The sequence below is a fragment of the Centroberyx gerrardi genome, chromosome 6 (assembly GCF_048128805.1).
Source record: "Centroberyx gerrardi isolate f3 chromosome 6, fCenGer3.hap1.cur.20231027, whole genome shotgun sequence".
NCBI classification, from domain to species: Eukaryota; Metazoa; Chordata; class Actinopteri; order Beryciformes; family Berycidae; genus Centroberyx; species Centroberyx gerrardi.
The window spans coordinates 23,641,801-23,653,849 of record NC_136002.1 but is presented as its reverse complement, the minus strand read 5'-3'; the positions used below and the strand labels follow the sequence as shown (position 1 = coordinate 23,653,849).

Genomic DNA, 12,049 nt, shown 5'->3' with positions numbered 1-12,049 from the left:
GATTAATGCCGCAGAGAAGAAGAGGGATGAGAAAAAGGAGAAGGAGAAACAGAAGTGTTATCAGTTACATTGCTACTCCTTTGAATTAATTGAATAGGCCATACACTGACTTTGACATGCTGCATTGAGGCACTGTCGAGGATTTTCTTTACATCTGAGATTATATTGTGGCACAGAACATATTAGCCCCTTTCACACATGAAACCTGTAAAATTGCCATTTACATTTTTCTGGTAAACGTAGCAGTTTCTGTTGTTCACACAAGACATGCCTTTCCACTTTTTGTAATGCTACCATTCACACAATACTTGCAATACCGTTATATTCCACCATTGTCATTTCCCGTAAATTACATTTAACCGCCAGCATCTCTGCAGTTTGAAAACACAGCAGGTTAATCTCTCCGTCCGCCCGGACTCCCAGGATCTCTCTTATTTCCACATCTCTCCAATTCCACATTTTCCTCAAAAAAGTAAAGCTACAGCCCATTGTATAGTGGTTGTATTTCCCTAATGTTGCATGTGCTTGTGCCGTTAATGTTACGGCATCGTTCACACATACCGTCGATACAAAACTTTACTAGTAATGTTACAACATCTTGAGCAGTGAAATTGCCGGAACTGGGAACTGACTTACTGGCATTTTGACACCGGCTCCTTTTCACACATGACGGTGTGCCGTTACATTTACAGAACAGGCTGCATGTAAAAGAGGCTATTGATACGCATGTCTAGCTGTTTTCATTCTGGTTGCTGTTGATGGCGTAAATGCTCAACACTATCACTCCATAGTGTCCACTATCAAACCATACAGAGGTTCACATTAAAATGCTCAATAATTAGGATGTATATTTTGAATGGAATTGATGTGTCAGAATGTATGAAAAGACATCAAATAGGAGTAGCTCATCAAAAAAAAAAAAAATATCTCCAAGGGAGTATTCTCCAGACCCCTATAGTTGGTTACTTTTCTCTTTTGGTGGCTACTCACTGTACTTGTGGAGAACACTGGTGATATATCTAATTAATTATCAACAAATGATGGACTAGTCAGCATTGCTTTTTGATAATTGTATAATTTTGTAATTTCTTCCTCTTGGCCAGTAAATTTCACTGAGGTGCTGGCTGCACCATCTGGCCAGTAAAGCTGAGTCCTGCTGTAAAACAATAATAGATTATCTGTTTTGTATTTTAGTTATTTATTTTTTGTTTGTTTTTGTTTTGTTTTGTTTTTAAGGTGAAAAAATACAATGCAATGGAATGGAATACATGTAGGCTACAAGAATCCTCTTCCCATAAAACCCTAATGGTCATGGCTGTTTTACATAAAAGGAGGTTAGCTTGAACCTACAAAACGTCTCAGTCATGAGCTTTTGCCTTTGCTACCTAAAAAGAAACCAGGAAAAAAAAAGAAACATTCTCTTAGCTTCCATCACTACTACAAAGCTGCCCCTGCTGCTGCGTCTCTGTGGCACTAATCACCCCTCATACCAGTAGGGGACGCTGCCCTGTGCACGCCGCTTCTGCCATCGTAGACCAGGCAGATAGCTACTGATGGCGCGTGCATTGCATCCCTGCTGACTTTAAGGTTGTGTTGTTGTGTGTCGCGTTATCGTCCCCACGCCGGTCTCTTATTCTCGTTTTGACTGTGTGTATCATCGGATAGGCTGTTGCCAAATGTCCGGAGTGTGAAACAGCAAACCCATGCCCGCCGGATCGGTGCGTGCGTTGAACGCGCTTTGAAAATCACCATCTGAGCCCAAGTGAGGTTTGGTAAGTTGAGTTCTGCTCCTCTGTATCTGATGGAGACTAGTTTATCGGCAGGTATGGTTTTGACTAGATATAAAATGTTTTTGGATTTTTGGATTAAAAACGCCATGAAACGTTCATTTGACCAAATATGCAGCTTAGGCAGTTTTATATTATAGTCTATAGTTTATATAATCATCAGTTTTGTATTATAATTAATAGGATGTAGGTTGAGTGGAAGGGAGTAAATGGGCGCACCTGCCACACTTCTGTTTGCTGTGATTTGTAATAATCAATTTAGCTGAACAGTAATTCCGTCGTGTAATCTGTCAGTGTAAATAGTAGACAGATTATTAGCAATATATATACATTTTATAGTTATGACATATGAGCTATTTCCGATAGATAACTTGCACACGCGCACACTCACGCGTCACGCGCACAAGCACGAGCAACGCGTGCGCAGAGGAACAGTGCTCATTCACAGCTATATCATAAATTATTTAACTTGTGGAGTCATTCACTATAGCTCCCCATCCTCACGCTGTGTCGGTGAAAGACACGGCGATTTTACACTTTCTCCAAAATAGCCTTCATCTTCTTGTTTAAAGTTTCTGAAACAAATTTTTTTATTTCTTGAGATATGATTGTCTTAAATAGACATCAGTACATGTTATGGCGTCTATGTACTGCATATAAAGATATGCCCTGGTCATGCTGCTCCATTAAAATAGACATAGGCCTACATTTAATATGCACTGCTTGTAGCCACGATTATGGATAATGATAAGCCTATCTTATTATCATTGACTCCAGGAAGGAATATCTTGAACAGTGTGTAATTTTTTATTGAATAGAATGATACTGCATATAACGGCTCTATTTATCTTTTTGATAACTGCCTACTGTAGTAATTGGTGCATTTTGAATTCTGAGAAACTTAGTTTAAGCAAAATGGAATACTAAAAGCAATGTAGCCTATTGAATAAACTGGAGCCTCTTTGCTGCCGCACAGCAACTCTATGTATCTTTCATAAATCCTCAAACACAAACATTGGCAGACATAAAGTCAACAAAAATTTCTATCTAATGAATGATATTCTGTTATGCAGTAGGCCTACATATGTTCACTCCCCATCTCTCACTACAAGGTGTGCAGCTTCACCTCCGGCTCTTAGTTTTTGTCTGTCCTCCTTGTACAGACACAGTTAAAGTGGGCCAGTGTGTGACAGCTTCCACAGTTAGGTGCAACACTGTAGTGTGAGTGAGCAGCACCCAGTCGCTGCTGTAGCAGGAAGGTGCCACAGCCTCACCCTGTCCTCATGTAGAATCATTATTAAACTCTTTTATGTCCACGACAATTCCCATCAAACCATTCATGTCATGAATCTTTCTTACCACAGTGGTTTGGAGCAATACCAGCAACCCTTTCCTACCATGAAGAGAACAGTCTTGTCATTACTCCTCATTTTCCCTTGATTATTATCTAGTGTGTAGACTGCAGAGTCACTCTCAGAGAACGGTTAGACTGAATAAATGGATTGCATTTGGCCGGGGGACAGTGCTGAGAGCTCCATGCCTGCTTTGTACCTTTTCCTATTGGAGTCAGACAGCATCGTGCTGATCCAGGTGCTTTCAATGTTTTCAAACACATCTTATTCTGTGGTGTGAATGTCAATGAGGAATGAGCTGCTAACCCAGTCGGATAAGTTGAGCTCAGATCGGGTGTCGAGGTTCCACCTTCCGCGTTGGAGAGTGAGGCCACCGTCCAGACGCTCTGGTTTCCCTGCAGGTGGCTCACGTTTCCAATTTGTGTTGGCAGAGGTGGAACCAGACTCCTGTGGAATCTGCCCATAGAAAGAGAGGAACAGAGATGTGCATTAGAGGATTTGGGAGGTGGGACCACCTGTTGACAGATCCACTCTGAATGATGGGGCTGTTTTTTTTCGTAAAGCAGAGACGATAAAACTTTGCAGATATGCCGAGGAAAGCAACTGGTAGCAATTGGTTTGGTATGCCAACAGGAATCTACAGTAGAGATATGCACTAACACAGTGAAAGGTGCTGGTCACTGTGCCATGAATACTACTGAACCTCCCCACTGTTTATTTTGGAGAATTAATCCTCAGAGCAAATTTGATTGACAGTGAGCTGCAGTATCCCTTTGCCAACATACAGTAGATTTTTCAGTGGCAACAGCCTCTGCATAATTCTCCCTCCTCCACTCTCTGCAACCTCACGCCTTCTGCCCAGCCCGGGGTATAAATAACCATGTGGATGGAGCAAATCTCAGCAAAGCCAGTGCCGTGGTACATCAGCAGTTCGGAAAGGGCCAGGGATTATTTTGTTCTCTTATCTTCCCCATCTCTCTGTTGTTACAGCGAGCACCGTCTTGCTGGTCAGTAGGTTGCTGCAGTAAACACAGCTTGTTCTTATCTCAGCTAATGGTATCTATTCTACCATGAATGAATGCATTAAAAATGTATTTCAGTGACCACATTGAAAATGAATTACACTTTAGCTCGTAAAATGCAAATGTTACCAGCGTGACAACTTTCCCTTATAGTTAATGCAGGGGTTAAATCATTTGTCATTATGGTAATATATCACGTTTGCTTTCAAAGTTGCAATGTGGCATATGTGTTTACTTTTACTTCAAACTTACTTTGGTAATTACCATATCAAATGTAACATCTGTTTCTCCATACTTCAACGCCGTTACTACTACGTTTCCTAAAAAACATGTGTTGCACAACTGCTCCAGCTTTTGCTGTAAATAATGTGTTCTTAATCACCTTGTCAGGTTAAAAATTGTTAACATTTTCCACACACTACAGCACAAAATAACAGCAAGTGCTTTGTGAGCATTTATTTCCTCATATAATGATTATATGTAGATCAAATAAGAAACACTATTGCAGAAAAGCTGTTCACACTGGGCTTCATTGTCTCTCTGACCACCTCCTGAAGTGGTTTGGGGTAACAGTGGGCGTCCATGTTTACCGAGCGCCCCGGTGCCAGTGTCACTGTAGTCGTTGTCTTATCACCAATGGCAACTGTGTGGAGGAAAGTGGAGTCAGCTGCACCATAGTGCAATCCATGGCAACCATTTCAGAGGCAAGGTGCAGAGTGATTGGCAGCCGGGAACAAGCAAGAGATACTGTGCCTGAGCAGGGAGGACAGTTTTATTATTTTTTTTTTTTTTTTTTTCCTGTGATCATTCTTTGGAAGGAGAAACAGGCCGTACCAAGACGGCAGAGCTGTGCCGGATAGCAGGAGGGGGCATAAGGAGATAGGAAACTTCCTCAAAAAGGGACAGATCTTTTTACTGATGTGAAGGTGATGATGAGGGAAGGCAGCTTCGACCCTTGGGGAGATAAGGATTGCTATACGCTGTAAAAATATGGGTATATCTGTTACTCACAATCTATCTCATCTCTCCAGTAGACAGCAGGCTGCACTGTATCTGTACCAGCCAGTAGAACTGTGATATTCATGAGTATGACCGCTAATGGGTGCTATTTAAACTACTGTTTCAATTACATTTTTAAGTGCTTTTATTTTGCAATTTAGATTTTACAATTCCGGAAAAAAATCTGAAAAGAAGGAAAAATTTTGCATTTAATACCTATTTCCCACTGTAGAACTAAAGTACTTAAACAGCCCAGTATTAGCCTTATGAGTCCATTATATCTTTTAAAAAAATCAGCTGCTCACTGCAGTGCATGCTGAGTCAGAAGTGAATATTCTCCCAGGCTAGGGTACAAGCATAGTTATGAACCAATGAGATTTAACTGGCGCATGGTGCAAGACATCCTGAGCCACAAATACTACCAGTGCAAGGGATACCCATTCTGCACAGGCAATCCCATGACTTTCCCATTTTCACGCAGGCTTTGGTAAATCAAACCCTGGAAAATGGGGGTTTGAACCATGAAACAACATGTTCCATGTGGGTAGAGACTTCCTGTGTAGGGAGTATTTGACAGCTGACGTTTTCATTTTTGCCCACTGAGATGTAACATTTACATGATGAGAGTTGGTGTAAATTTGTTGTTTGATCAAAGGCCTGACATCACTGTATTTTCAGTATTGTACATGTATTGTATTTAAATATGTTTCTTCCCACCAGTGCTTTGGAATTTAGTTTGATAGTTCTTGAAATATTTGTAATTTGGATGCATTTTTGACCCTCAATGATTGTGACCACTGTGTGTGTGTGTGTACGTGTGTGTGTCGGGCCGCCTTAGGCAACAGCCACTTTGAGGTAACAGGTGACAGTAGATGTTCAGGTGTTTTCTGTACAGATTGCCGGTTTAATTCATATTTAATGCGGTTGATCGGTGTGGCTTGTTAACCAGACTGTGGCAGAGGAGGAGAGAGAAAGCGCTGCCGGCCAGACTGGTGCACAAGGTGTGGATGACGCACGACGAGTGCAACAGTGTGTGAAGTAGTGCCTGGAGCTGTGGGCCCTCTGCTGATAACTTAAGTATTAACGCAGCTGGCTATTTCCACTGTGAATACCCATAAATGTCACATTGGGGTTCAAATAATATCTTGTGGTTTTTTTGTCCTTTAATCTGCGTCATGCATCCTCACACTCATATTATAGTTCTAAAAGTGAAGATAGTGCTGATAGTACTGATTGTTTTGATCATCCTTTTTGAAAAGTGGAATATGAAATTTGCTATGCTACATTGTAGCATAGCAAATTTAGAACTTAAATTAGGTGTTTTATCTCCACACTTTGACCTGATCATATGCGATTACCTTCCACCCTCCTGTTTGGTACCATTCAAAATGACATTAACAGTGTGGCAATAGCCAGAGAGATGAGAGATGTGATTGGTATGCAGCGGCTGTGGATGGATGAACATGAGATGAGGTGTGTGTGTGTGTGCCTCCAGGGGGTCTGCGCTCATATAGCAGAGGGAGGCGCAGCTCAGTATGCAGCGGGTCAAAGAGGGAGGCTGCAGCGCTGATGCAATTCCACCTGTGAATAGAGCGATACATTCGTCCCTATAGCTGTCCAGACTGTCGTACGGAGTCTCTCTCTCTCTTTCTCTTTCTGTCTCTCTGTCTCTCTCACTCTCTCACTCACTCGCTCACTCGCCTGCTCACTCACTCACTCACTCACTCACTCACTCACTCACAGACACACATACACACTCCCTGTGTATAAGGATACAAGGAAAACCCTTTCATGTAATTGTAATGTGAAGAATATGGATCATTAGGTCACAGCTTCACAGCAGTATGTTGATGAATTAGTCACCTATTGTGACTGATCTTAATGAATAGTTTTGACTGATTGGCCTGACAGGGTGTTTTGGGTCTTAAAGTTTAAATACAGACTCAGTTTTGCTAGCTAGGGACTTGCAGCATAACATTTTCCGGAAACGACTGTCTCAGCACAATGGCATCCAAAAAAAGGAATTTAACACCAGTGTTTTGGAGTCTTTGCAAATAGCAGTGATGGCATTCTTCCATGTTAAGTATTTGTGTCTGTCAGCCTTCACTGAAACAGAAAAACATGAATTTAGATTGAAATTTGAAATCTGTCTTTGTGTTTCAGGCGTATCAGGAGCTATCTGGTCCCACTGCACTACTATGACTCCAAGCTCCTGAAGATTTGCTTTTTCATTTTTTTTAAATTCTCAATCACTCTCAAGCCCACTTGATTCCTCAATGGGTTCCCGCAGCCAAGGCTTCTTCCACCACCATCACCATCACCACCACCGCAGCTCCATGGTGCCGGCGGCCGTGCCGAGGCTGCTGCCAGAGAGCGGCACTCTGCTGGGGGGCATCGCGCAAATCACCCCCAACCTCTTCCTCAGCAGAGGCAACGTGGCGTCCAACCGCAGCCTGCTCCTGTCCAAGGGCATCACCTGCGTGGTCAACGCCACCATCGAGCTGCCCAACTTCAACTGGCCCCACGTGGAGTACGTCAAGGTCCCGCTGGCGGACATGCCCCACTCCCCCATCTCCCTGTACTTCGACAGCGTGGCCGACAAGATCCACAGCGTGGGCCGGAAGCGGGGGGCGGTGCTGGTGCACTGCGCGGCGGGTGTGAGCCGCTCGGCCTCCCTGTGCCTGGCGTACCTCATGAAGTACCACCGCGTGTCTCTGGCCGAGGCCCACGCCTGGGTCAAGGCCCGCCGCCCCGTCATCAGGCCCAACGGCGGCTTCTGGCGCCAGCTCATCGACTACGAGAGGAAGCTGTTTGGCAGAAACTCTGTTAAGATGGTGCAGACGCCCTACGGGGTCATACCCGACGTGTACGAGAGGGACCGCAGGAACCTGGCGCCCTACTGGGGCCTGTGAGAGAGAGGCGCGGCCGCTCTTCCACGGGGGGGGGGGGCGGGGAGGGACGGAGCAGGAAAGCGAGCGGAGATGGCGGTCGCTTTCCGGTCCTTTTCCCCCTCTGGGCTGCAGGTTCATGCATGTTCCCACAGCCAGACAGGCAAAGTGAGATGCGTGTGAGTGTCTATCTATGTGAAGCTTAATTAACGAATACTGGTGCATTTGGACAGAAGGAGTCTAACCAATGAAGATATTGCTGACTGGTTGTTAACCGGTGCTGCTCCGTGTCCAACCAACACCCCCCACCCCCCACCCCCCTCACCCCCTCTTCCTGTTTTCTCTGAGTGGGAGCAAGGCCACTTCAAGCCCAGAATCCTTAGGACCAAAGGAGTGACGGGACCACATTGATGTCAGACACCAAAACAAGATAAAAAGCTCAGAGCGGAGAGAGTGTGGTAGTAGCTGCTGTGTATCTCCTGGTTTGTCTTTCCAATTACGATGAAAGAGGAGCGCTCCGGTGAAGGTGTTCGCTGCGCTCGAGAGAGACGCGGCCGTTCTGACAGCGGTGTGACTGAAGTCCTTTTCCCGACGTAGTGTCATGTGATGGTATTGTGCCAGTTTTGCGGTTATCTTTAGTGTGAGGGGCAGCAGTATGCTCTGAATTTATGGTAGCATTTAAAGAAAATTATAACTGTACAGAAAAAAAAAATGTAGACAAATTATTTTATTGGAATGTATTGACGGTGAGGAAAAAAAACGGTTATGGTGCACTTTAAATGAACATTTAATGATGTTATCATATCTGCCTTTTTTAAGCTGAAGATCTAAGCTTAAGGTCAAGGTTCAAGGAAAGTCCCTATTTACCACAGGGCAGATGTGCCGTCCTGTGACTATACTATGCTATAATGGATATAGTGCTATTTGATGCTGTTTTAAAAAGATGTCCGTCGCCTCCAGGGAGTCGATCTACGATAGATGCTTGGAAGAAACATCATTTTTCTATCCCGCTGTTTTTGCCTTGTGTCCATATTCAATTAATGTGAGGTCCCAGAAAGAATAGTGCAGTGCAGTACAGCATAAAACCCAATATCCTGTGTATTTCTATTGGTAAACCAGCCTACTCTTGTGGTTCGGCACTCTTTACAAACAAAAAAAAAAAAAAAAAACATTTTTAGGGGTAAATGACTGTAGCAGGAGAGTCATGTTCTTGTCATAAGCAGAAACAGTAATCTGACCTTACACATTGTTTCATGCCCCAAGACAATGATATTAAAATGTAATAAAAGAGCTCATGCCGCTGTTTGTGTTCAAATTTGATAGAAAAAATAAATCACTAACATATGATATCTCAGTCTTCTACTTGAAACACAAGTGCAACTGAAAATGCGTTTCTACATTATTGATGAGTGACACTAAAGATACAGTTACATAAGTCACCGTACTATTGTAAAAAAATTAAAGTGTTTCTATGAGAGCAATATACAGTATATTCGTGACTGTTGACATCAAGGCAGCCAAACTTTTTAATGTCTTTTTTGCAACTACAACTGGAGACATCTTTCAGAGAGAGTTCTCACATGAGTACGCCGCGCCGTTTCCCCTCAACAAAGGACTATTGATGCTCCACGCAGCCATTTTCCCAAGAGATGTCTTCAGATGTCATAGAGACGTTCTGTCATTCATTTTCATTTGGTGTGGCTACAGAGCGGCAGGCAGACATTGATGAGTGCCATTTGTCTTTTGCCCACACTTCTGAGGGACCTCCACAACGGTCCGCACAATAAACGCCATTACCCGCCGAGACGGGGCCCGTCTGATGACAGGCCAAGCATGAGAGAGACGCGCAAGTGATGGGCCCAAATTATATGTTGTACACCATTTTCTCCCAGGAAAATGAAGCTTTCTCTCTTTTCTGCCCCTCCCACCCCCTTCTCTCTCTTTTAATGCGAGTACATGCACACGGTTCCTAGGGCATAGTGAAGCACTAAGAGTAAACACATCCTTCACCAGCAGCAGGATATTATCATCTATCATTAAACCAGTAAGCAGAAACATTTATATCGTCCTGAACATCAGAGGCAGGCCACTCGCCACGTGCAGGCCATGCAGAACCAACGGCTCTGATGAACTTGGAGGAGATGCCATTAGACAGCATCCACTCAACGGGAAGAGCGTGTGTGTGTGTGTGTGTGTGTGTGTGTGTGTGTATACTAAGTATTGCAGACTTTGAATGGTCAAGCTGTCCTTCGGATTGCATTTAATTCCACTTTATTTCAACCGCAGAACACAACACAAACATGAACAGGTGCTGCAGTTGCGCTGAATTACTGAATAATACCTGCGCTGCTCTTCAGAGCACGCCGTCTTTTATAATTCACTATAATCAGAAGTTGTCTGAAGGTTTGGATCCAGCATTTCCATTTTAACAAGGCCATATGCTCAAGGCTAGTTATTAATATAAACGGGCTGCTTTCGCTGCAGCTTCAAACCCACGTTAACCAGCATCATTATGGAAACATTTGACAACCTGATTCCCCTAAACAGCAATGGCATGCTGACACTGTTGGATGTAATTTAAAACATAAGTAAATCCAGTATTTTTCTCACTTTAGACTCTGCACAATATTGTCCTAATCCTAAAATAAGTTGCAGAACAGTTGCAAACAAGACAGTTTGTATAAACAGGCTGTTCATATGTTCTTAACAGCAAATGGAAACTATAACCTTGATAATAGATTTTCAAATGCTGTAATAAATGCTGTACCCACTTCATGTAAAGGTAATGAAAATGTAGAATTGAGAGAGTAATATACAAAAAGTATATATATAGTTGGAAAGGAAAAACATTCTCCCTGACTACACATATATATTTATCTCAATTTGATCCTTCTCACAGTCAGACTGAGGTTCATCCGAGGGGGAAGCGGAGGCCTTGGGTAATACGATTTGGTCAGTGGTGAAATAAGTCATTCTTTCTCTGTGAGCAGCTGAATGAGTGTGATTGTGTCTTCTCTCTGGTGTAACAGTGACTCATCTGTCCGCTGCCTTTAAAGCCGGAGCTGTCTGAACTGATGGATAGAGCGGACACCGAGGCCGACGACTGCTAGCCATGGAGCTGTATTCAGTTTGTAATGAACGTTTCAACAGTAAGAAAGTCTAATAGTTTCGCCTATAGGTCAGTAATGGTGAAATTTAGGCGTAGACGTCATAAATCTTCTCAATACCTTCTTTTAACAGCAGTAGTGGAGTAGAGGAGTGTGTGTTTAGTTATTCCTTTAAACACACTGGATCCTGTAGGTATTTAATCATTTAATCCTCAGGTATAAATCTTTGAACCACTGCTTTTATGATCTCATGGACTTCCTTACTCTGCCGGGGCGAGTCTCTCTGGATAAATAGCCTACAAAGGTTTTTCAAAATATATTAAAGCAGGAAACAACTCTATTGACAATAAGGGTGCAGGCAATCAGTTGAACTTTGTGAAGAAAGAGCTGTTTTTAATCAATGGTGTGATATGGCCATGAGATACCAAAGAGTAGCTGTCAATACACGGCACTATCACTCCAATCTCGCCTCTCTCCCGGAGTGATCATTTGAGTATAGCACCGCAGACAATAGGCATGAAGATGACAGGCAGAGGGAAGGAGGGAGCCGGTCTGCATTTTGAATTACACAGCCTTATTCAGTAATTGATTTCAGCGTTTGTAATTTTCTGTAATCCTGGAGCTCACCGCGAGTGAGGGGAGAGGAATTCATTTTCTGACGGAAATGAATTAGAGAACGGCGAGAGATAAAATTAATGTTGGAGAACACACCTGAACACAAGTGTGAGAATGATAATGAGACTGGTTTCACAGGGCCCCTAGACGTCTTATTTGATTGGTCGAGCCCAGCCACCAGCGCTGGCCCAGCAGGCTTGTCGAAGGAGAATTTATTCCATTTTGTCACAAAGTGATGGAGATGAGGCCTCTCTGGCCCCAGAGAAAGTACATTATTGA

The 12,049-nt window shown here is 43.3% G+C and overlaps 1 protein-coding gene across 1 annotated transcript; it reads left to right on the top strand.

Annotated features, from left to right (window-relative positions):
* Positions 1-1,653: 1,653 nt before the first annotated feature.
* dusp14 (dual specificity phosphatase 14) lies at positions 1,654-8,349 on the top strand. Its single transcript, XM_071914659.2, has 2 exons — positions 1,654-1,772; positions 7,324-8,349. The coding sequence occupies exon 2, from the start codon at positions 7,437-7,439 to the stop codon at positions 8,070-8,072; it is 636 nt and encodes a 211-aa protein (XP_071770760.1). The 5' UTR covers positions 1,654-1,772; positions 7,324-7,436; the 3' UTR covers positions 8,073-8,349.
* The last annotated feature ends 3,700 nt before the right edge of the window (positions 8,350-12,049 follow it).

Bases quoted from the DNA above. Each gene is read 5' to 3' on its own strand.
- dusp14 (XM_071914659.2), top strand. From the start codon at position 7,437: ATGGGTTCCCGCAGCCAAGGCTTCTTCCACCACCATCACCATCACCAC.